At 36.9% G+C, this 26,728-nt stretch overlaps 1 protein-coding gene across 1 annotated transcript in view; it reads left to right on the plus strand.

Annotated features, from left to right (window-relative positions):
* Window positions 1-559: 559 nt before the first annotated feature.
* The window catches only part of zmat4b (zinc finger, matrin-type 4b), a 27,068-nt gene continuing 899 nt past the window's right edge, over window positions 560-26,728 (plus strand). Inside the window, exons 1-7 of the mRNA XM_079600304.1 lie at window positions 560-741; window positions 4,777-4,878; window positions 10,551-10,640; window positions 14,579-14,735; window positions 18,643-18,867; window positions 22,430-22,526; window positions 26,676-26,728. The exon at window positions 26,676-26,728 is cut by the window's right edge and continues 899 nt beyond it. Of these exons, the coding sequence (XP_079456430.1) occupies window positions 610-741; window positions 4,777-4,878; window positions 10,551-10,640; window positions 14,579-14,735; window positions 18,643-18,867; window positions 22,430-22,526; window positions 26,676-26,691 (819 nt within the window). The 5' untranslated portion in view covers window positions 560-609 and the 3' untranslated portion in view covers window positions 26,692-26,728. The remainder of the gene's footprint in view (window positions 742-4,776; window positions 4,879-10,550; window positions 10,641-14,578; window positions 14,736-18,642; window positions 18,868-22,429; window positions 22,527-26,675) is intronic.

Below are 26,728 nucleotides of genomic sequence, written 5' to 3' on the forward strand. Positions count from 1 at the left end.
ACTGTGATGCCTGTAGAAAGTGTAATAAACATATCAATGTATCAGAAGCATCATGACGTACGACAGCTGCATGTTTATATCCAATGATAGGGTATATGTAAAGCAATCAACTGATTTATGAAATACTCCACAGCTGCGTCCATCATCTCCATCCATCCATGCACTTACACCAGATTCCCAATAGAGGGAAGCACCTACTTTATTCCTTTTTATGCAGTAGGCCTACCTGTTGAAGTCTGCGACTTTACAAAATAATGCTTGTGTGGATGCATGACGTTTGTTTCCAAACTGCCGCCCGTCTCACACCGAAACTGTTTGTTTATCTTTTGTCGTGTTACTTTTTATCTTTGTTATCCTTCCATCTCCCAAATAATGAACATGGTCGGATTCAATCTTAACGCCTACAATCAATTGAACAAAAATAAACAACAACTTGCAACAGAACATAAGCTTTGTAACGCATTTTTAATAACTCACGCGTTCTTCAAAATTTCAGCTGCTGGATTCATTGAATGACATTTCATTTTCTTTATTTGCACATTGCCGATGTCTGGCGGAAGCAGCAGCCAATGAGCGTGCCGGGGGGCGGAGACTGAGCAGTCGACGAACATGGAGCTCACTGACACACACACACACACACACTCAGCACGCGCAGCATCACTTCACACACACGGACTGTATCAGCCCTCATCTACCGTCTGTTCCGATCACCTGCAACGAGGATACAGTTTGGAATTACAAGTAAGCTTTTGTCTTCACTTTTAAGAAAATGTTCATTATCTCTCATTCATCAAAATGCATGAACTTGCACAGGCGCAACTTTCTTAATTTTTTTTGTTTGAGTTTATTATTATCGTACTAGCCTCTACTAGCCTACTACTACGACTGCTATTATTAGGCTACCACTACTACTAGTACTACTACCACTTACTATATTACGTTTTTAATGCTACTATATTTCGAATATCCTTATAAAGCTGAGCTGTCAAGAAACTGATAAGGGGTCTTCATCTATATTGGATCACAAGTGTTGTTATTTTAAACAAATATGGCTACATAAAATAACGTCTTTAAGTAGCCTATACAGTATATCAAATTGCAGAGTTCTATTTAAGTTGTAATTTTTAAGACATATAGGCTCCATGACCAAAAGTTCTGAATAATACAGAAATATGTCAGCTTTCCTAAGATGTCTAGAAACTGAAATATTGTTTTAATCTGGTTATTATGGCAACCATGTTTATGGCACTTGCATAATCTGAATATGACCATATGTTTTCATTAATATCAGAATATTCTTGTGCATATAAGTAGCCTACAGTCAATGTCACCAATAGTATCATGATGCTGGTAACTTATCAACTGTCTTCTCCTCATCTCAGAAATGGTGGGTTTTGTAGGAATAAAAAGAAAGCACCTGCTCTCCTGTGCCTCCTCTCAGTGATACATTTTTCTCTCCTCACTTCATTCTCCATTATAATGTTCCAAATAATGGAAATTGCATTTTTTTCTCTCTCCTAACTTAAGGGAAATCAATATGTGGTTGTGGGGTTTACGCGAGGCAAGCAATCACTTTTCCACACATGAAAGAAGAGCGTTATGCTAATCTGCTCAGGTCTTTGTTAGCCGGAGCTTTTATTGACGTGATCAACTTTGACAGGAGAGACTCTGATAAGATCCATCTCTTCAGAAAACCATATCCGCCCAAATCTTTCTTCCTAAAAAGCAAAATGCGTGCCTACTTTTTTCCTCTTGATCTTTTTTTGGTGTTTTATGTAGAATTATTTAGAGGTGTGTCAGGGTAATTTGTAAGAGATCTTTTATGTTAGATTTCGGACATTTGGATTTAGACCGTCTTTGGAGTGACACCTGATGGATATGTATTGAGCAAGTTATTCACAGTTAAGTCTCAAATACAGTGTCTGATCAATCATGGTATACTTCCCAATTGATTTCTTAAACTGTGTTTTTTTCTGAGAAATTGCCAGGTGCTATTCTGAACTACATTTGACCCATTGCATTGATTATCATTTATAAGGGCTTTTGTAGTAACAGTTACTTCAGTTCAAGCCATAATCCAGTGCTTTACTTTTGAGGAAGCAGATTTTTATACAAATCTTTACTACAAAAGTTCCATGCATAAGTGAGAATACATTTGTTTGCTTTTGAGAGAGGATAGATGGCTTTTTTTTGGCAGTAATGATTTTGGAATATTGAGTGTAAAGTCATGGACTGCAGAATGCTGCAGGGTGTTATTTCGTTTTTTGGGGGGCATCAGAGGGTCACAGACTTTCTTTCAGCCTGCAAACAATTTGTCTGAAATAGTTATTGGATACTTAGTTGGTTTGAAGTTACCCCTAGGGTGAGAAAAAAAGGGTTTGAAAACAACCATTATTTTATTTTTTATATAAAACTCTTTTATCATTATTCAAATTTCAGTTGGCAATGCCCTTGAATCACAAATGAGCCCTAAGCAGTTGTTTGCTCAGATCTGGCCCCCCGAAGTCGAATCTAGAGCACCATAATATCTCCCACGACAATCTCAAAATGGATGTGAAGGAGTAAAGAGTCATCAAAGCATGTGAAAAACATGTAAACTGCAGAATTATAGGGTTGTTTTTTTTTTTAAGCAGGCCATTTTGTATGCCTTATTGTCTGTGTTCATACTTACTTTTGAATTATACAGTCTTAAAAATAAGGTTTCTTTATTGGCATCTGGTCCCATGAAGAACCTTTGAAGGTATCAGGATTTTCTTTGGGGTTCACTTACGGTAATGTTAATGTAAATGTTAATATTTAACCCCTGTCTAAAAATGATCTGGCTCCTTTAAGGCTGATCGCCAGAGGTGCAATAATATACAACTATTTGTCAATGTTTTGCTCTAGAGGCAGTCATATGAAAATGTATTTGCCTGTGTGACGTCACCAATCCCACAAAATCCAAATGAGCTGTTTTTTGGTGCTCGGTTACAATGCTTTTTCTTATTTTGAGGTGGGCGTTTTAAGAAACGATATTTTAATAGTACAAAGATGTCAAAAGATCAAGAAAATTTTGATTTCTTACGTCACAATCCCTTTAACATAGGCTACATGGAAACTTTCCATTGCACAAAAGGAACTTCAGATTAGAACATCACCAAGGCATTGCTGAAAAAACACCCTTTTGGAACCTTTAAGAGTGTAGATTACTTTCGGATTAATAAAAAATACACCTGCTGAATTTGTTGAAAAAAATGTAAAAAATGTAACATTTTATCATCTTTCACTCACCCTCAAAACCTGAATGACTTTCTTTCTTCTGCTCAACACAAAAGAAGATAGTTTAAAAAATATCTTTGTTCATTCAATGAAAGTCAATGGGGTCCAATGTTATGCTGTTGGACCCCATTAAAGGGATAGTTTCATTTTTTTTCACCCCAAAATTTAAATTAGCTGTTAATTTACTCATCCTCAGGCTATCCAAGATGTAGGTGTCTTTTTGTCTTCAGTTGGTCAGTAAAGAAGATTTTTAGCTGAAACCGTAGTCCTTGGTGATTTATATAATGGCTACCGTCAATTAAGTCAATGGCTACCGTCACTTTAAGAGTAAAAAAAAACCTATACAGGCAAAACAAAATTAAGGCTCCTGATGATTCAATGAGGTCTTATGAAGTGAAACAATCAGTCTGTGCAAGAAACTGAACATTATTTACAACATGATTACATGTAATCCACAGCCTCTGCGCGTTCATGGGATAGTTCTCCCAAAAAATTGCTATTAATTTACCGGCAAACGGTCCCGAGCGCGTTCACAGCAGTCTGGAGCGCAATCTTCATCTTCAATAAAGACGTATGCATGGGAGCTCAAACGTTGGGAATCTGTAAAAAGTCAATCTTCCCAATTGAGATCATGCAATCATCATTTTTAATACAGGTTGCAGCATCCAGGATAAGCACATGTACGTACCACTTTGATTAACAATACAACACGCTCATTGGGTGAACTATCCTTTTAACAAAACCAGTAAAAACACTCTTCAAAATATCGACTTTTGTGTTTCACAGAACAAAGAAAGTAATAGAGGTTTGAATTTGAAATTACATGAGGGTGAGTAAATGATGACAGAATTTTCCATTTTTGGATGAACTATCCCTTTAGGATAGTCAGGAGCCAGGAGCTTTCCAAACGAGAGCATGGTCCAAATGGATGACCTCACCTCCTTATGTCATTAAAAGCTCTCCTTATTATGACCCACAATCATTTAGCAGTGTCTAGTTTATTAAAGGTCAGTATTAGGTTGGCGTCAGATGGTCCCAGATCAGCACTAAAAAGATGTCTTCTACAGCATGCCATTGCTTTCTCCTCCAGGCGTATATAGTTGTGAGTTGTTGCCTCTTTTGACACGGAGCGGTGCCAGATTTATCTCTCCTCTTGTCTGTCTCATTATACACCCCTCCTCTCCAACCTCCCTCTCCTTTTTCCAAAATCAAAATGTCACAGAATTCATCAGTTTGCACAAAGAATGTCACTCTACGATAAACCCAAAATGTCACAGCGATGAAATCTCGCATGATTGATGTCGTGAGGTTCTGACGGCACAAATACACTGAATATTGTTTGATTATCCAATCAGGTGTTTGTTTGCTTTATTTTCTCACTGTTACACTACTAAAAAGTTTGTGATAATGAGTTCAGGAAAGGAGAGATGGTCTCGCAAGACCTCAGACCTCATCTAGTTTGAAGTGTTCCTAATGAATGTGTGAAACCAATAAAAATACACTGATATTCCTCTTCAGATGAAGTCTACGGAAGGGGATCCGGGGTTATTCACTGACAGCTACTGCAAAGTGTGTAGCGCTCAGCTTATCTCTGAGTCACAGAGAGTCGCCCACTATGAGGTGAGTAACACACACACACTCACATTCACACAAAGCATAAACATTTACTGATAGCTGTTAATTTGATCCGCTGTCAATAATTTTCTACGGTCTGCTGCGCACTTTCTAAAAGAGGGCAGATAAGTAGGTTAATTAGATTTGTGTTGCTAATATTCATACGCAATTAAAAAAAGGGGCATGAATTTCAAACGCCATCAATCATAGTATGTAAATAAATTTCGTTTTTTGATAACATCAAGCTAGAAATGCGAGCAGATTGATATAAAGCCTAGAGTGATGCCCCACAATCCTGCCCATATGAAAAATCATGAATGAGATCAAAAGTGCATCTATATCTCAATTGTTTCTCCCAGATAACAATGAGATTAAATGACGATCAACTGGAGATTTTGGAGAAGTCTCCTCTTGATTTTTCTCTTGAGAAGTAGACTCTGGTAAGTTTCAAGTTTTGTGGAAAACATGATTTTTTTCCAGTTTTCTTTGATGAATAAAAAGTAAAAAAAAAATTATATATATATATATTTGAAGTAGAAATCTTTTGTAACATAAATGTCTTTACTGTGACTTTTGATCAATTTATTGCATCCATGCTGAATAAAAGTGTTAATTTCTGTAAAGAAAAAATTAATGGTAGTGTATATTTCCATTTATACATTAAAAAATCTATTTTGTGGTCATTATTTATTTGCTAGGCTATGTCTAAAGCACATTTAAATTAGTTCTAGATCAACTGTGCTTTGGTAATAACCCCAATAAATCCACTTGAACCAGTACTGATGCAAGTCACGTGACTACACAAATTGCCCTCTTTGCGTACACATATTATTACATTTAAAAAGAAGTAATTGCTTTTGTTTATTTGCATCAGTTACCGCTCCGCTGATGCATAAACCGCAGTGGGATAAGCCATTATCGGGACGCATATGGATCACTAGCAGCGCATTTTCAGCTTTCTTTCTTCATAAAACTCTCCAGTTTTTTTCCCAGCAGCTCGCTATGAACCCACATTATTGCTGGCAATTTCAGAGCTATTTCCAAGTCATATAATTACGTAGAATTGAATATCTTCGTTTGTGATTTGTCAGCGATTTGTCAGTGGTCAGTGAAATCTCAGTGGTTCTCTGAAACACCCAGCTGTTCCTCATTCGCTCCTTTCACCCTACACCATTTCCCCAAACAACCTGAGGAATTAAATGTGCTGGCCTTTATATTGCACTTCAATCATCTTGATATTTGATATGATCTACGCTGAACAAAATTTTAAACGCAACACTTTTGTTTTTGCCCCCATTTTTCATGAGCTGAACTCAAAGATCTAAGACAAAAGGCCTATTTCTCTCAAATATTGTTCACAAATCTGTCTGAATCTGTGTTAGTGAGCACTTCTCCTTTGCCGAGATAATCCATCCACCTCACAGGTGTGGCATATCAATATGCTGATTAGACAACATGATTATTGCACAGGTGTGCCTTAGGCTGGCCACAATAAAAGGCCACTTTAAAATGTTTCAGTTTTACTATATTGGGGGGTCCGGGGAGTCTTATCCACCAGTCTTAATCCCCAATCTTATCGGGTGGGATGGGAAACTCAGAGAGTGGCTGATTTAGATGCATCATATTCTTCTTGCATCATATGTCATTACCGCAGCCATGAACAGAGATTTCTTAATTATTGCCTCTTAAATTTGCATGTCGCTCTCGTCTCCTGAGGGAATGGAGCCATGTGGTCGGCACTTGGGCTGGCTGAGAACCAGCTGTTAGCTTGTTATCCCAATCTAGAGTCTGGTCTCGTCTGTAATATAATGTCTCTCATGTTTAAATGATGAGGCTTTCAACAGGAGAAGTTCAGGTTTTATCTGACCTTCTTGTTGCTTGGCTAGGTCATGCAGGACTGCTGTTGATACATGGATCGGCGATGTTCTTGACTGAATGAAAGATCGTATTTGGAGATTGCTAGCACAATGGGTCACAGTTGTACAGATAGATGAGGAATACATGTTTCTTCAAACAGAGAATTGGATTATTATAATAGATTATCAGCATGGTTAACAGGAGGTGAGAGCAGTGACCGCTTAAGCGGCTTTGGTTCTGGAAGTATTTTTCCCATTTATTTTCTCTAGCTGGCTTGACAGCTGCCAAAAAGATAGTTGCAACAATAGTTGCCTCCACATACTCTAAATAAGCAACAATGGGTGCTTACTTTTATAGAGGTTGTTTATCTTGAATTTTCCAGAGCACACATCATGCATGGGGCAAAAGAAGAAACCGTAAGACTTAGGGCCCAAACTTTGGAGTAGTTTAAATTGGTTTGGTTTGATTTGATTTGATGAGAACTACCCACCCACCATTTTCTCTCTCTCTCTCTCTCTCTCTCTCTCTCTCTCTCTCTCTCTCTCTCTCTCTCTCTCTCTCTCTCTCTCTCTCTCTCTCTCTCTCTCTCTCTCTCTCTCTCTCTCTCTCTCTCTCTCTCTCTCTCTCTCTCTCTCTCTCTCTCTCTCTCTCTCTCTCTCTCTGTTCTTGTGGCTGTCTCAGTTTTGTTTTTCTTTTGTTCTATCTGTTTCATTGTTCACTGTTTTCTAACTGGCGTAGACTTTTTTCAGCGTTATACCACTGGTTTAAGTGTCAATTGCAGCAAGTAGATCTGGACTTTACCACTTATATTGCTGATCATAATTTTATTAAGTCGCATATGCTCATATCCCCAGATGTTTGTTTTGGCATGTTGTATACTAAAGCAATAAGCCCCAAGAAGCCGTGGTTTACAGTGAATTTAGAACAGCTAAGGGCGTCATGGCTTCACAGGGCTTATTGCTTTTATAAAACGGTTAGTCCTTAAAAATATAGATTTTTAATATTGATTGCCGTGACACAGTAATAATGAGGTCACATGTATATGATTGTAAAGTAATTTACAACTGCTTCAAATACAGCTCAACCAATCAGCATCAAGGATAATATATATTATTAATATAAATATTATTAGTCATTTGTGTATTTTGCTGCATTTTATTATGTCTTACTTGTTTGTTTTGTGTAGATCTGTCACTTTACTTCAAATGCTTCCTCATAAAAGTGTTAAAAAAAGTATCATTAACATTTATTAATGGGGAAATATTATTTATGGGGAAAAAACATTATATTTAACAAGGCAATATGATATTTTTTATTGTAAAATATTGTTAAAATATGACAATAAGAAGTTTTTGTATAGGGACAACTATGAAACTATAAATTATAGGGGATTGGTTTAAAAATATTCTATTAACAAAAAAATACAAAATACAAAAAAATAATAACTCAAATAGGTTGATATATATTAACTTTACTTAATTTAACAATAGGTATGGAAAGTGCCTTTTCAAAAAGTGCCATTCCAAAAAGAAAAGTTTGTAACAACTGTTTTTTACAGCTTTTTACTTTTTCATGACGCATTTTTTGACTGATACGACTTAAATACGGTACTGTAGTTTTTCAACTAAACACATTCTACAAAAGCCGTAACAATCTCATGTTAGGTCTGTATTGGAAGGTTTGTATGTTATTGATTAAATGAATAAAAATGAGATAGAGTTACACTTACAAAACCCTCCAGTGGCGCTCTAGCCATCAAATGTATCGTAAAACGTACTGCATGTTCCCCATTACAACAGAGTGACGCATCTGCTCAACAGCGCCTTTGCTTTTCTTTCTTTTTCCTCACAGAATTCAGAAAACAAAGCCCTGAGTTGTAGGCTTGTTATTGTCAGCCGGTTGGCGCTATAATGAGGACGCTAGAAGTTTGCCGGAGACGGAGCGATGAGGCCGTGTGGTCATACATTTAATGAGACCGATCCCAGTGCCGCCACCACCCCGCTGAGGAGAGCCTAGCTTACAAGAACGAACAAAGTCAACGCTAGCCTTAGCAGCTTCGCTTATTATAAGAGAACAGGCAGTTAGGATCAATGCCAAACATTTGTCAGAACCACCTAACTGGGATGCTGTGGCATCTTTATGTAAATGCAGACACAATGCAAGTGATTCAGTTGATGTATTCGGTGGCAGATACCTAAAGCGTAGACCTGATATTGCATCAAAGGCCTGAAATGATCAGACAAACGAGGAGAAGGAACAGGTGAGGGAACGACTGATGGGATCAAGAGTGTCCCGGGTCAATTAGCACCTCGCTGCTCTACATTCAAGCACCTCACAGTGGTGAAAAAAATATGAGAACAGTGGAATATTAATGTATCAGACACATGGTCTGCTTGGCTAAATGCATACTTAAGTAGCATTTGCATAATGACTGAAACCATTACTTTGAGGTTTGAAAGGGACAGTGCAACTTAAAAAGTCATCATTTAATCCCCCTCATGTACCTGTATACGAGCTTCTTTCTTCTGTGGAACATAAATGGAGAAGTTGGCAGGATATTCATGCTGGCGGTTTCCATACTATCAAAATGAATATCAGCCTAAAAAGCACCATTAAAGGATGTTGCGTCTTAATGAAATTAACTACTTATCTCATGAAGCATTTCAAATGTGACCCTGGACCACAAAACCAGTCAGATGGGTAATTTTTTTGAAATTGAGATTTATACATCATCTGAAAGCTGAATAAATATGCTTTCCATTGATGTATGGTTTGTTCGGATAGGACAATATTTGGCCGATATATTTTTTATTAAATCATATTTGAATTAAATATGTTTTTAAAAAAAGTACATTTACTGATTTTACTGTTTCCTTCTACTTTATAAAAAATAGGAAAAATCATGAGATTAATTACAATTATTTATTCAACTGACAGCCTTAAAACAGTAAGAAATAACAACCAAATTTTTTTTTTGAAAGTTTTATACATTTAACATTACTGTAAAAGTGGATAGAAGATACGCTGTCAACTTAATATAAAGTAAATATTAAATATTAATTTATTTTAAGTACTGTGTCAATATAAAAGACAACAGAGTATAAGTGGGTCTTTATACTGTACATGAAAACATACAGTGTACTTTTATTTTATGAAGTGGCATATTTTCTTCAGAAGATATATCGAGTATGAGTTAATTGGACTACATTTATTATACTTTTATGCTGTTATTTTTGTCATTTACATTCATGAAAAGAGACCCACCAGGACGTTCTGCAAAATCTCTCATGTGCTCCAGATAAAAGAAAGCAATACAGGTTTGGGACGACCTGAGGTTTCATTATTGTGTGAACTATTTCTGTAATGTCTGATGATTCATCTTTCTGCCTTTTAGATTTCCAAAAATCCTTTGTCTTGCAGGCACCATAACTGCTACAAACCGTTTTAGTTTATGGCGGCTTTTATGGAGATTTACCGTTTTGGGGCAGATATCTCCCTGCTTGATAATGGATTGAAGAACCCTCTGTGAGAATTACTCCTCTGGTGCCGTTTTACTGCTCATATGGTTGGGCATTCATCTGCTACACAACAATCAATACGGACCTTTATCCACCCACCAGAGCGATCATTCAGAGGGGCACATCAAGCTTTGAGAAATGAAAGCAGTGGTCCATAATCTTGTTCCTGTAGCTCTGATGAGAATTGCTTGGGTCGGGTCTGACATTGCTTAGCTTGATAATCAATGGCGAGCTGTTTTTTGTTGTCAGCACTGGAATGAAACTGGCTCCTTGTGAAACACTCTCTATCTCATTTTCTTGCAGAGTCGAAAGCATGCAAACAAAGTTCGCCTGTATTACATGTTACACCCAGTGGATGGTGGCTGCCCTGCAAAGAAACTTCGGACAGACAACGTAAGTGAAGAAATACGCCTTTTTAATGTACATGCATTGGCACTGATAAAGAATTTGTTGCTAGTTATGCTATTTGAATTTGTTAGATTGCAGGGGAAAAAAATACTAGCACCAATTCCAAGCCACTTTCCTTCTAAAAAATTGAATCTGGCAGTTTCATTACTCCATTGAGGAACCCAGATGTAGCTACCAGGAAAAACGGTTTTATGTCCACAACATATTGATTGACATGGATGACCTGCTCGTCTAAGCATATTACTTCTGCCCAGTCCCGCATCTCTCACATTTCAGGCTATCATTGGGGTTTAGTGATGAAGTGGATCTTTTAGAAGTACGAAGAATGACCCAATCCATTTTGTTACAACTTTCTCATGACACTTCATGTCACACATGGCTTGTGAATGTCTGCGGTTTGGACTGCTAAAGGTCTAGAGGTTTCATGACTGGTACAAACTAGTTGAGGTTTTGCTAACTTTGAATGGATATATTAGGCGTATTTTTGCAAAATATGCAAAAAAAAATTGTTCTTGAGGGACTTTCTTATCAAAGCGAATTACATAAATGTCGAGGTAATCACAGCGTGCTGATAATGATATACAGTAATGTCGCATGGCTACGAGTGTGATATATTGCGTTTATACAACAGTTAGACAGCACAAGTTTGTAAATAAAAAAGAAACTACAACAGAGTGACTTTAAAACCCTCTTTTGTACAGAACTACTTCCTTCCGGCACGGATTCAAATCTCAAGTTTACAGTTTGACAGTTGTGAAACATTACTAATTCTAAAACGTCACTCTAGAGCTAGTAACGATGGAACACTGAGACGCTTCATTAAAGCTTATTGTATTATGTAGAGTATTATGAGAGAGAGATAAGGCCAATTGACCCTTCGCAGGGAGCTTGATTGACAGGTGATCTGACCAATCATACTTCGCCATCCGCCATTTTGTCCGACAAAGCAGTCAGGAGAGATAGTAGATTAACATGGGAGGATTTGAACTTGAAAAAAGGAGTGTACTAACGCCTTTCCGCGGTTAAAACAATATTCCTTCTGATGTTCATTCATGTTTATTTGATGCTATAAATTAACTAGAAGGAAGAGATGATCGGTTCACGAGCAGCTTTAACTGAGGCTCTACAGCGATCTGTCAGACACATTAAAGAGCCACAAAACGGTATTTATTGTTTAAATTTCTTTTAAAAAATGACCAAATTTGAAAGGTGAGACTTTGTTTAATATCAAAAGTAACCCAAAAGTAACCTGTCTGTCAGCGTGTTGTCAGTGTCCTCTCTGCTCCGCGGTGTATTTTTCACTGTGTGAGAACATGGTGGGGCGTGAGAGCGGCGTAGCTTGTCAGACATAGCAACAGTAACTAAGGGGGGCTGGTCTTTGCGAACGGTCAATTCACACCACAGAGACAAATGCCAACAAACTAGTTGCCCGTTAGACTAAGCGAGTGCATTACCTGCATCTAGCTGATATTCTTCAGGTCGATCTTATATTCATAATCACAAGATCAGTTTGAAAGTCTGCTGAGGAAAGCGATATCTTTGTCTTTGTCCTTTTAACAGTTAAGAGGATTTCCTACGACAGCGCTAGTCAATGCATTTGTAAGTTGCGTCTTATAAAATATAATATAAAAGTCTTTGAGAAATTAGAGAGCTGTTACTAGGTAAATATCTCACGACTGGAGAATTCGAGATTCGAGATCAGATTCGAGAACCAGAAAGAACTGTTGTATAAAATATAATATAAATGTGATATTTCATACGATTGACATACAGTCAGTCATGATTGGAGAACCATCATTATCAAACCACTGTTATGGCATTTGAATTGGTCATAGTTGAGATTTACATTCAAGAGACACAGTCATGGATCTCATTTCAGAAAATGTTAGTCCAGGACTTGAATATTACAAGCATTTTGAGGGAATGTTGGAAGCTGCTCCAGAGGGAAAAAGGGGTGTTGTAGGGTGCAGATGGCAAGACAGAGTTTTGTTTTTTGTTTAGTTAAATGTAATCGTTGCTTGCACCTGTGTTTTACCCTAGTTTTTTCACTTTTTTCATGTACTTAGCTCGACCCTGTGAAGCATCCACTGTGTGTGGTCGCATCAAGCTCAAGCCTAACTGCGGATCTCTGGAAAACATTTGTGTTGACCTTTTCTTGTGATATATAAGCATAGTTTTCTATTACACTGAATCAGCATTAGATAAGAAGACTATTCTAATTCAAAATAACAAAATAAAGTAACCCCGGCAGACACACTTATAAAGCATCTATAAACATTTGAGTCTCTGCTCCTCATGTATTTCTTTGGTTTATCTCATAATGTGAGTTAGACACAGGTTTTTTCTCTTGTCAGTGCCAGAAATATTAAAGAATTTAACATTGGAATTAAGAGAGATGCTTCTCTCTTGTGCAGAGGTGATGATTGTTTCCAGCCAAGGTCAATATCTAAATGGACATTGACGGTTTAGCTGGAGATTGGCGAGGTCTTTTCCCTCGGGAGAGTAAATAAAGACATTCTGGGGTGTCAGGAGAGCAATAACAAGAAGCAGAATGAGTGGACACAGATCAATGCCCCGTGGAGAGAAGACAGACCTCAGTTCAAGCTCAAGGCTTATAGAACAATTAAAGCTCAGAAAGTCAGTCAGGTTCTCGTTATTTAATGCTTAATGGAACATTTCATGCAAGAAAAAAAATTTGTAGTTCACTCACCATTATGTAATTTTTTTGTGGAATAAAGGAGAAATTAAGATTTTTTTGACAGCTCGTGGATTGTATTAAGATACTTTTATGGTGCTTTTGGTATTTGTTGTTTTGTGGGGTCCTTTTTGAAGTTTGACAGACATGGTCACTATAAACTGTTGTTATATTGCAAAAATTGCACTACTTTTGTATTATAAAAAATAACAGTATACAGGTTTGAATTGACTTGATCAGCTCAACAGCTAACCTCTGCTCTTAGTTTTTTATTTATTGTTTATTGCACATCATTGACCTTGCAATTCCACTTTCTTATTGCTCAGGATATTGACCATTGATTTATATATCGATCTGAAGAGCAGATGTACCCGTAAACAGAGAACGAAGAATGAAGAATGAATAGCCCAGCAGTAATGCTAAAGAGTAGCTAACTACACTTATTGTGACACCAATTTTTAACTTAGATTTTCCAGTAGAAAGACAGTGTGATTTAGGTTTATATATGAAACAAAAATCACTGAATCGAGTCACTGTGAAGAAAATAAATGGCATTTTAGATTCAGATTTACATTCAGCTGCTGTCTACTGCAATGTTTTCAACTTGTATAATTACACACACACACACACACACACACACACACACACACACACACACACACACACACACACACACACACACACACACACACACACACACACACACACACACACACACACATATGTTTGAATCACACACAGTTTAAAAATGTGCTATATTTTTAAATTAAATATATTTCTTCATTTAAAATATTGCCCACTCAAGTTTTTGTTATTAGTTTAATAGTTCTATTAATAGTGTACAATTAGCTAGTGTAACTACTTTTTCAAATAGTACTTTGACTGGCTGCACTTTAAACAACAATTAGCTTTTATCGAAAGTTTGGATCTGACTTCCACAACAGTGTTTAGAGCCAAATTTCAGTCAAGATGAGAAACTCAGGGTGGTTGCATCAGTGCAGGAAGTAGAATAAATGCTACACCGTTTTTAGAAGTTTTTAAATTACTTCTCCACAGCGCGACCCACATCTGCCAATTTGACAGCCAAATTTCATATCTTCCTCTTAAAGTTGTGATATAACACATTTGCTTCATAAATCATTCTGTTCTCCAGTATTATTAGCTGAAGATGATAAACGGTCCTGGTTAAAGAATATCAGAGTGTGTGTCTGTCTCTGTGTCGTCCCAGGGCAGTGCGGAGGGGGACGTGGACAAGAACAAGTGCTGCACGCTGTGCAATATGTCGTTCACTTCAGCGGTGGTGGCCCAGTCACACTACCAGGGCAAGATCCATGCCAAGAGACTGAGGCTACTGCTGGGGGAACCACCTGCCATCACATCTAAAGGTAGGAGGTGGGGTCTAAGATCAGCCCCACACTGACTAGATCACCATATTTATGAAGGCCAAGCTGTTCCTGGATCAGTGTTCATACTCACATTAGTTTTACACACATATGACGTCTTAAGCAGTCAGCGGGGAAGTGACGTGTTTAGCCATGGACAGACTCTGAATATTAGATAATGAGGCAATTTGTTCTTGAGAATGAGTTCATTATTATTAATGCTCAAGTCATTAGATATTATTGATGTTTGATGAGGTGTGATATGAGATATGATAAAGACTACTTATGGTCTTTTTAAAAAAAAAACCTAAACCTGCATTTTATGCTTAAAGGAGAACTCCGGTCAATTTTAACATTGAGCTCAATTTTTAGTAAATTTGGAGTGCTGTCAATACAGAGAACAACGACAAAAATCGGTGTTGCCTACACAGTGTTATCCTCTTTTTAAAATTTGCACCCTATTAACTTGAATGGGGCAAGTTTTAAACCTGCTTTTATCCTGTGAACACGGTGAATCTGACTGCATTATATGTGAAAGATATTAATAAAAATTATGTTAATTCAACAAACCCACATGCACATACCTGTATTTACTTCCTGTTTTCGGTCGAAGTCCACAGTAGTCGACTGTCGAGTTCACGCGCGTGATCAAAAAAATTAAACTCAATGTTAAAATTGACCGGAGTTCACCTTTAACAAGCCTTGCAATGCACAAAAAATACTCAGAAGATCGTAGCCACCGCATAGGACCATGCAATACACCCTTGTAACCGCAACGCAGCGCACTGAAAGCTACTTACAAACCTTAGCGACTGTTTAACAATCTCACAGATCCATTAATCGAACCCAACTGCGTAGAAATGCACAGTTTCACAGAAGACCTTAGCAAGTCTAACCCCTTAGCAACCCCAGCAACAACATATCAATACAAAGTTTCTCAGATCTTAGCAACCGTATAGCAATGCACTAAAAACTATAGTTTTGTATAGTTATAGTTGGTGTAATTTTCTGTACAGTATCATGGGTAATGTATACATTACCCATGATACTGTACAGAAAATTACACCAATCGGTGAGTCGAAAAAAGCTACACAGACAGACAGACAGACCGATAGATAGATGGATAGATAGATCCCACTCCCATGAAGCACTGCGAATGACGTAAAAGAGGCAATTGTAGTTCTTTCTATAACTAAAGCTATTGAGGACACAGTCTTGTACGATTTGTCTTTTTGTCCGATTTTCAAAAACTTTTTTTTGCTTCAAATCAAAAGTTTGTACGGAAAAAATTCATAAAAGAATACTTCTGGACCCAGCACACACATTTTCAGAAAATGTAACAATAATAAATGAATGATAAAGTTGACAAGTGAGTTTCACAAGTTTGCAGTATATCAGGACTTGGATGTCCTGTTTTTCATTCACCCAAATGTGAGTGCATTCGGCATATCAGAGGTTTGTGTTCTCGAGACTGTCGCTTGTAGCATGTTTATGATAAGAGCAGGGCCTTTAGCAGGAACAACACATCACTGACTCACTTAGCATGCATAATTGCGCGTGGCCAAGATACCTGAGGGTGCGAAATGACCCAAAAAAGAAAAAAAATGGAAAGAGCTCAGAAAACAATCCAGAATGACTGCTGGATATGCAGAAACAGATAAAGTAGGAGTGTACCGACATTTCTCATTGACAAAAGACACGAACCTCTTGATGTTGTTGTGTTTTTTTTACCCAAAGTGTCCATCCCACGCAATACAGTATATCAGGTTAAATCCATTCACAAGACAAGATTTGACATTTTCTGCAAAAAAAAGTGAGCTTTGCCTGTTTTATCATCCACATCAGGCGGCAATCCTATGTCCAATCACTTAGAAAGTAATAGCGCACCTCTCATCAACAAGTCTCATGATTTAATGTGCTTTTATGTCCACAGCACAAATGGTGCGGGACCAGTTACGTGCTGACTTTTTAAAGTGTTTGTTCAAATAGCAAGCCTCACTAAGCAACACCATTAAAAACTATTAGTAACCATAATAGGGTTCAAGAAACTGTCTTTTTGTTGTTTGTTCAGCAGTCATAGTAGAGGCTCAGCATTATTCAGTTACATTTGGACGGTTGCTATACGGCTGCATCCGCCGTCATAAAGGTCTTACATGATGATGATTTTTCTGGTCAGTAAGAATGCAATTGCGAGTTATAAAGTCAGGATTGCGAGATATAAACTTGCAATTGCAAGAGAAAAAAAGTCACAATTGCAATTGTGAGTTTACATCTCGCAAATCTGACTTTATTTCTTGCAATTGCTAGTTTATATCATGCAATTCTGAGAAAAAAGTCAGAATTGTGAGATAAAAAGTCACAATTATCTTTTAAACTGTTTAATTCCATGGCGGACACAAGCTTCCATACGGTTTTCTATTTGAATCTATTTTAAAATGTAATTTTAATGAATTTTCAGCATCATTACTCCAGTGTTCAGTGTCACATGATCCTTCAGAAATCATTCTAATATGCTGATTTGCTGCTCAAGAAACATTTATGATTATTATCGATGTTGAAAACAGTTGTGCTGCTTCATGTTTTTCTAGAAACAGTGCTAAAAAAATTCCCTATATTTTGATGAATAGAAATGTCAAACAGCATTGAAGTTAAAATCTTTTGTAACATTATGTCTTTACTGTCGCATTTGATCAATTGAATGTATAATTGCTGAATAAATTTTTTCATTTATAAAAAAAAAAAATATCTTACTGACTTTTGATTGGTACATTCAGAAAACATTTAAATTGTAGAGAAATGTTTAAATAATACGAAATACCAAAGAATTCTGAAGTTCTCATTCTCCAATTGTTATGATTATAACATAATTTGCAATTGAAACATGTGTATATTAAATTGTGAGAGAAAAAAAGCTAAATGTAACCATTTTCACTTGTGGTCTCAGACCGCTGTATTTGTCACGGTAGCGTTTCATATCACACTCTGATTATGTGTTATAATGAAAACAACCTTCCATTCAAACACCTCAGGGAACCTGAGACAGAAAGAAGAAGGGAAAAAAAAGGAAAAAAGAATGCTTCTATTATCGAGTTATTTTGACACCTTCTATAAATACACCTGTAGAGCTGCCAGAATCTACCCAGATATCTTCCATTTGAAAGACATGAGAAGAGCCAAGACGCCCCATTTGTGCCATCCTGTTCCTATTTTCTACATGTTATGACACGGGATAGCTGTCAGTGTAGTCTTATGTTTACCGTTTACCATAACTGAGCATAATTAGCATCTTCTTACCTTTGTAATATAAATTCACTTCTTCAAAACAAACAGAGAAAACAGAAGCTTACACCTGCTAGTGCGAGACAAATGACCTCCCGCCTGTTTATGAAACAAATTCATCATATTAGTGTCATGAGATTCAGAATGCACCTTATTAAGTTACAGCCACAGGGGACATTCTGTGTTCCTAATTTGCGGCCTTTACCCATGAAATATTTCAAACTGACATGAGACTGTGCCCTATGCCTTGACAGGTGAGACAGACCGCAAGCAAAAATGTCAATAGAATCACGTATGCATGTCTCCGAATTTCTAATATGTGTTATTAATGCTGTCACACACCTGCTGTTGTTGCTCCGATATTGGTGAATAAAATGAGAAATGGATATAACATTTTAACTGTAAGGCTGGCTATTATCTTGTGTTGGTATGTTGCAAATGATTAAAACCATGAATATGTTTTGTTGATTTTTCTTTTGTTGCAAAAATGTCATCCCTGCAGGACTCTATCAATAAATAGTTTTATCAACAAATATGTATGTATGTATGTATATATTATATACAGTATGTATCTCCTGTATGAGCCATGTTAATGAACCAAGTATACTAAGTCTGCTTTGCCCTCTTGCAGAGGTGACAGCCAGTTCAGAGCATATGGTGACTGAAGATTCCCCGGGAAGTCCTTCCATACATGGCCGGCTCTCACACCGCTACTGCCAGATGTGCAAGGCCTGGTTCAACAACCCCGGTATGGCTAGACAGCACTATGAAGGCAAGAAGCACAAAAAAAATGCAGCCCAAGCTAACCTCCTCGCACAGCTGGGTAAAAGTCTGGAGGATGGAGATGAACTGAACGGTATGTTCTGAGATGAACAGACAAAATATGGATTTAAAGGGATCGTTCACCCAAAAGTGAGAATTCTGTCATCAGTTATTCACCCTCATGTTGTTCCAAACATGACTTTCTTCTGTGGAACACAAAAGGAGATAAAAAAATAAGCTGCTTGGTCTGGAGCTTTAAAAAGGATGCAAAATACCGTTAAACTATTAAAGGGGTGGTATAATGTCCTTTTCACAAGATGTAAAATAAGCCTTTGATGTCCCCAGAGTGTGTATGTGAAGTTTTAGCTCAAAATACCCCACAGATATTTTATATAGCATGTTAAAATTGTCACTTTTTGAGGGTGAGCAAAAACGGACCGTTTTGTGTGTGTCCCTTTAAATGCAAATGAGCTGCTCACAGCATAGGGGGCGGAGCTTCAAGAGCTTGTGTCCTTTTACCTCACACAGACATGCACTGAAAATGTCTAAAACTTTTAGCCTTTTATGTTCAAACCGAAGTCAGACAATGATGGAGAGACTCAAGAAAAAGTGACAACATGTAGAAGCAACAGGACATTTCTGAATGGTTAATTGATGAATTTATGTAGCTTATGCGTCTATCTTCTAGTCATTGATTAGCATTTTCTGTCTTGATAATCTATAAATCGCGTTCCCAGGGGTGGGGTTTATATAAATTGTAGTGTTAGTGATATCACTAACCCGGGAGGAAGCTTGTGTAGTCCCTACCAGCCGTTTGTTGTATTCCTTAAAAAGCCATTTTAAAAAAGATATCTCCCTTTGCTTTGAACTTGAGCATTGTAACTTTGAAGATGTTGTTTATGCTCAAACAGCAACATTATACACTAACCAAAGTTAGAAAAGTGAAATCATAATCAACCACCCCTTTTTAAAAGTGCCTATGCCACGTTGTGTGCGCTATATTCCAAGTCTTTTGAAGCAATTCAATAGCTGTGTGCAATGAACCAATCAAAACAAAGTTTTTTTAGTTGGATCTTTTTTAGTAAATCGTTTGGTCTTAATGATTCTTTTATTGACTGACCTGGTCAGTAAATTTCCAGTCGAATTGTCAAAATTTCAGTCTGTTCATCACACAATGCTATCGTATTACTTCAGAAGACTTGGAATATAGCGCACAAGTCATATGCACCAGTTTTATGATTTGCATTCTTTTTAAGCTTAAAAGCTGGAGCTGTATTTCATGTAAGGGTGACTTCTTTTATGTCCTGTGGAAGAATGAAAGCCTTATAGGTTTGGAATGACATGAGGGTGAATAAACGACGACAGGATTTTCATTCTGGGCTGAACTGTCCCTTTAAAAAAGTACATTCAACTGTAACGACGTTTGTTTTCATCAGTCTGTTGTAATGGCTCGTGAATAACCCCGTCGTAAATGCCACCGTTTAAGCACAGATATCATCTTAGCATTGACCGTCCACTGTTTTACAGGTCTCAGTAGAGGCATTTTAATGGTCCACAAGCAGGCATTTCATTAACGATTTGCATTATTCAGCAGATAGCTAAAGAGTTTTGGTACGAGGCAGTTATCAATAGGTAATTAATGGCACGGCAAAGAGTCTCCCCGAGCAAAAGATCTCTGCTCGGCTGAAGTTGCAGACGGCAAAGCCACCTCGCTGGTGAGTTGACGCGCAGAGGGACGAGAACCATTTCGTGGGAGGTGTTTACCAGCTGCCATTTAGCCAAATGTTGGATTTAGATTCATATTGAAGTGTCCTGTCCCTCACGTCACGCTTGTGACTCATAAATATGACTCATTGCTGCAGTTTTCATCAAGGCTTCCCAGTACTGCACTCTCGGGATTGAAAACACTATTTTTGTGGCGTGCTTGTTATATTGTGGTGGGTTTAAAATATTAGTCTTCTGTAAACTAGAATAGTATTTGACATGCTATTTCTACTCACAAGCGATTGTCCGTTCTAAAGCCGTTAGTGGTGTTAACAGCAGGGGGCTGGATCAATGCTCGGTAATAACGGAATCCCATTTTATAGCGTTTCAATCTGACTTCCCACCTCACAGGAAGCCAGCAACTGATTTTTCGAGCTTCACATAAGCTTATAATTTACTGGTCTGTCCTAGTTAGAGGCGGAGAACAGATTTGGTGTAGGAAGACAGAGCCGTGGGAGGATACGGCTTATCAGTGTATTTCACGGCCCCTTCTGTTGTGTTTTTAATCATTGCAAATGTGCACAATGCCAAAGAAAAGCTGAGGCAGTTTGGTCGCAACGATGAGGCCAACGTAATCTACGGCTTTGATTGAATATAGATCCGTGGTAAATGGTATTGATGAGGCTCCTAGATGAGCCTCCATTCATCATCTGGCCTGATCGCTCAGATACTCGGATAACAAAAGATTCCTCTTGTTTAAACAGAGGAGGTTATTGCTTTGTGGCATATGCAAGGTTCATGTGGTATATGTAAGGGTCATTTAACACCACCCATCTCCCCATAGTAAATCGCATCACGCGCTAAGTGGTTCCACGTGTATAGGCATGCTCTTTAAATATATGAGTCATGTTTGGACATAAGCTTATGTTCATGTGTGAAGGAGGCATATATATATATATATATATATATATATATATATATATATATATATATATATATATGGTTTCATGCATAACCTGTTTACTGGAGCATGGATTCCTGCATTTTGTGCCTTTATATATGAATGAATGTCACAGAAAACAGTCCACGTCATATTTTATACCAAAAAAACAAAAGAAATGGTTGTATATTTTATTATTACATTAATATTATATTTTCCTTAAAGAAATGTATATCTATTTGTAGGACCATTAGGAATGTCTTTGCATTCTAACATTATTACTTTGATAATTAAGCCTTTTTGTTTTATTCTCATTAGTTTCAATGGTTATTTTCAATAGTATATATTGTAAGGATCTATAATTTCACATCATCAAAAAAGTGTACAAACAATATGCTTTCTCAATAAAACAACGATTGGTTTTAGTTTATATGTTTTATCAGTGTAACTTATCTGAATCATTAAAGCTAAATCATTCAAATTTCACCATTTTAATATAATTATAATGTTAATATATTGTATAATTACAAAGAAAAAAAGTTTTAAATTGTTTAAAATGTCTAATAGATAATTATTTTTGGTAATTGTCATTCATTTCAAGTATTTTAATATATTATGTAAAAAATGGATCTTATATTAAGGCAGTACAACAGTTTAAATGTCCAACCAGTGTAAATGTAAATAGTTACTAGTGTAAATATGTAAATAGTGTGAAAATTACCATAAAATAGGCTTAATTTTACCAAGACCAGTATGGTATTGCATTATGGTAAAACTTTTTTGTTAAAGAATTTAAAAAAAAGAATTTCAGGCTGTATGCTAATTTACCTCATGTAATTCATGTACTGTGAAGCAATGGTCATATGCTCATAATTCTAGCTGTCTGTTGCCGTTTGTCTTGTCGTTATATTTACCCTGAGAGAAGATTTGAGGTCACTTGCTGTTGGTTTGTATAAAAGAACATAGTTAGTTCTAGTCTAATAGATGTGTATGTATTTATGTATGCTCTTAGGCCCGAAGCGGAGTCACACATGTGAGGTTTGCAGTGTTACGCTCAACTCCGTGGCACAATATCACGCACATCTGCAGGGCTCCAAACACCAGAACAAGTGAGTTTCAGCCACTGCATCTCATCTTGAACAAAAAAAAAAGACAAGAATCTAAAGGTAAACCTGCAGTGAACCACATAATGTTAATGTGACAGAAAATACATCTCCACAGTAATATCAAAACGCAAATTTTAATAAAGCATAATAAGACTGGTTGGCGAATGATTCAGTGACTCACTCATAACACTCAAAAAGACACTCACTGGTAGCCACATTCTGGTGTAACAATTCAGAAAGTGAAAATAGAATTTTTTTATATCTTAATTATGAGAAAAAAGTCAGAACTGCGAGAAAAGAAGTTTCGGAATTGCAAATTCCGAGAAGTAACCTCGCAATTGTAAGAAAAAAAGTTTGATAAAAAGTCGCAATTATCTTTTAAATTGTTTTATTATTTGGCCACAATATGCTTCCATACCCGACATGTACACAAAAAAGGGGACAAGGCCTAGCTGAGTTGCGATAGTGTGTTGAAACTGGCGGTTATGGTAAGGGACGTGACATTTCTGAAACACTCTCGAAGCAGTTGATCAATCACAACACACTGTTCCAGCCAACCAATCAGAGCACCTTTTCGGATTGAGGCGGGAATTGAACAGTGTTACAGACAGACTGGGAAAAGAGGTGCTGCAATAAATCCTATTAGTATACCCCAAAAACAAAATCAAGACTTTGTAAAACGGCATAATACTGTCACTCTTCTTCAAGTGCTGAGAAGCCAAATCTCCACCACGAAAAATGTTCAGCATTCAGAGACGTCATAATATTTGCATACTGAATTGTGATTTTGGTCTTGTCTTGTATATATGTAACCATTTATAATACTGTTATTTTATTGTAGTACAAGCACTAGTATTCAAATCTAGTTACTATTGTTATTAATTATACTGACAAGTAATCGTTGTACAATGCTACAATATGGAAGTGCGCAAGACTAGTACTCATAACAGCAGGCACGAGGTGTTAACTTGCATTGTGTTCATGCGAGAGAAGTTAATGGAGTGTTGTATACGCGATCAATATCTGCTCTGAATCAATATTCCGCCTGACTGGACCATGTCCTCGCGGTCCCGTACAGGCCACAGTTTCCATGCGGAGGCTGCATCGGAGCAGGCAAGGTCAGAGCATAGCGTGCTGGGATGCATTGAATGTTAATTAGGTAGAGATGAAGGAGAAGGAACGTGAGATGCATGATGGGAACCGGCAGGCGTGTCCAAGCTGTCACAGAGAGGGACGCAGTGGAATTATTCCACCCTCTCTCCTTGCGTGATGTGTTCATAAGCATGCAGGAGAAGAAGCTGCGATGAGCGTACACAAGGACGGCCCTCAACAAATGGGACCCTGAGGCACATTACAGGAGCTAATGTTTTAATGCGGCTGAATATTGAGAGAGAGGCTTTAGGGGAAAATAATACTAATCATCAACACTAATATTATTAAACTTTTGTAATTAAAATCATACTGGTACTGGTCATTAAAATCATACACTCTATTGGTGTCCCTCAGGGTTCAATTTTAGGCCCCTTACTTTTTAGCATTTATATATTTCCTCTTGGATTGCTCTTAATATCACTCAGGCTTAATTATCGCTTCTATGCAGATGATAGTCATATATATATTTACTCTAAGTCTGGTAAAAATGTGGATATTATTATTATTATTATAAACAAACAAAAATAACCACGTCAACTGTTGGAGATTCATCTCAAAGACTCAAATCTTTTGAATCTATGCACACAAAAATTAATTTGTTGGTTCAATTATCTTTCTGCAGGTTATACAGTCATGCCAGTTCATAGTTGGTGACAAGTGACTGTTTTTCCATGTTATGAGCGAGTCATTTAAACGATTCACCTGATTTGTTAAAACCAACTTTAAACATACACTATTGGTCAAAAGTTTAGAAGAATTAAGATTTTTTTTTGTTAAAAAAAAAAGTCACTTATGCTGAACTTGGCTGCATTCATTTGATCAAAAATACAGTAAAAGCAGTAGTATTTTAATATATTAAAAATGTTATTTTGTTCTGTGATGCAAAGCTGAATTTTCAGCATCATTACTCCAGTATTCTGTGTCACATGATCCTTCAGAAATCATTCTAATATGTTGATTTGCTGCTCAAGGAACATTTATTATTCTCAATGTTGAAAACAGTTGTAGTGTAGGTCTTTGGTTTCCACAAAAATATTAAGCAGCAAAAACGGTTTTCAACACTGAATTACCTTTAATTATAATTAGAAAATAACTGAGTACCAATAATAGATGATAATGATTAAGCACCAAATCAGTGCTTGTGCTATAATAAGACTTTGAAGACAGGAGTCCTGAACAAGAACGAATGTTCACTTATAAGATTCATTCAAAAACAGATTCGTTCACAAAAAAAACCCCATCTAATGTGAACTGTTAGAATATTTTATTAAAGGCTATCACATGCTACTTTTTAAGCATTACATTTATCCTTGGACGTTGTCTCTTATACTTTATATGTGACTACGGTTGGGAAAGCGATCACTCATGCACGCAGGGCTTGAAATGAAAGCGTATGCGTACGTTCAGTAAGCATGTTTAGTCATGGGTGCTTAGACACTCCCTCTGAACTACTCACCTCAGTAAACACTGCTAAACAGAGCAGGGGATTTGGTTGTTCGCCACCAACGTTTCATGCTTTTTGTGTCGTTCCAATTTGTTCATTTTGAATCCCCATTCCATTAACCTTACAAACACATTTAAACTAATCATTTGACTGAGTTCAAGGAGTCACAAATCTGTCCGGAGGCCGGTGTCCGAAGCTCCGGAACTCGGCTCAATTGAGCGTTTGCTGCCGGATTTGGAAATTCAATGGCGGATCAATGCGAGAACAATGAGTGTCGCTGCTGGAGTTCTGTTTGGGTCACTAATCACAAACCCTTAATCAGTGTTAATGAAATTACTAATGAATGAAACTACTAATGAAAGTGTTTTTTTTTTTGTTCACACAAAGCACATAAAAATACTGCAAGATGTTAATGTACAAACTATGCAAAACATAACTATTTTATGAGGTGGTGATTTTATATGAATTTGTTAAATGTGGTTTGTACGGAAACTTGTGATTTTTTTTAACTGGCCACCATTTCGCAAAACGTATAATAATTACTAATTGCCATGAGAGTGTATTGCTTAAACTGAAGCGTTTAGTGGGTCAATTGGCTCAACAAAGCGAATCCTAGATTAAGCAGGTACATGGCATAAACGTAATATTAACATTTTTATCTTCACAAAATTATACACTGTAAAAAGTTATGACTACATGTTTTTTTATTGCTTCAACTTATCAGAATAACCTTTTTATAAGTTATACAAGATTCAACCCATTTTTTTTAAGTCAGCTTAATGTAAGTTGAAATGACTCAAACATACAAGTTGATTGTACTTAATTTAAGGCAGCACCTTTTTTTACAGTGTACAAACGCACAAGTGAACTTGAACTATGTACTAGTCAGAATGTCACATTGTAAATATGCTAATAAATAAAATGTCAAGATGTCACAATATTATATTACATTAGTGTACTTAATGTACGGTATTTGATTGATGCATTGGTACATGTTTAAATGTATGTAGCCTGTAAGGTTGGAAATAATCCAAGATTATTTCAAAGCAACAAAGAAACTTGCTTTTCTCTCAGACATTTCCAGCACAGCAGTGCTAAGACTGATGTGGGCCTGTAGGCCAAAGCTTTTGGACAATGGGGGAAATATAATATTTAAATATTTGCTTTCATTTTAAACTTTCTTGTACACTAAAATATTATTTTCGTTTACTAAAATTAAGCTGCTTTTTTTCAACCATCGAGCCGAACGGTAAGGAATGGTTCCAGTTATATTTTTGAGTTTGGTTCGGCATGGCACGATTACAAACCATTCTCGCCCGGGCCGGATCGCCACAGAAGGGGACGGTTAAGCAACGAGAACAGTTTGGAGCGACGGTGGAAAAGTGATTTAGCCAGTAAATTGGATTTAAAGTAATGATGAAAAATGTAATACATGTAAAGGCGATAAACACAAAAATGACAAATGACTAAGATGAAATAAAATAAAAAAAATAAAATAAAAAACATTAACTAAAGCAAAGGCATGACAGGCAAATCTGTTTTGCTTTCCCTCTTAGCATGAAGAACAAATGAAGTTTGACGGAGCATCTCTACTCCTGAAACTGAGGAT

The sequence above is a fragment of the Phoxinus phoxinus genome (genome assembly GCF_949152265.1).
Source record: "Phoxinus phoxinus genome assembly, chromosome: 23".
NCBI classification, from domain to species: Eukaryota; Metazoa; Chordata; class Actinopteri; order Cypriniformes; family Leuciscidae; genus Phoxinus; species Phoxinus phoxinus.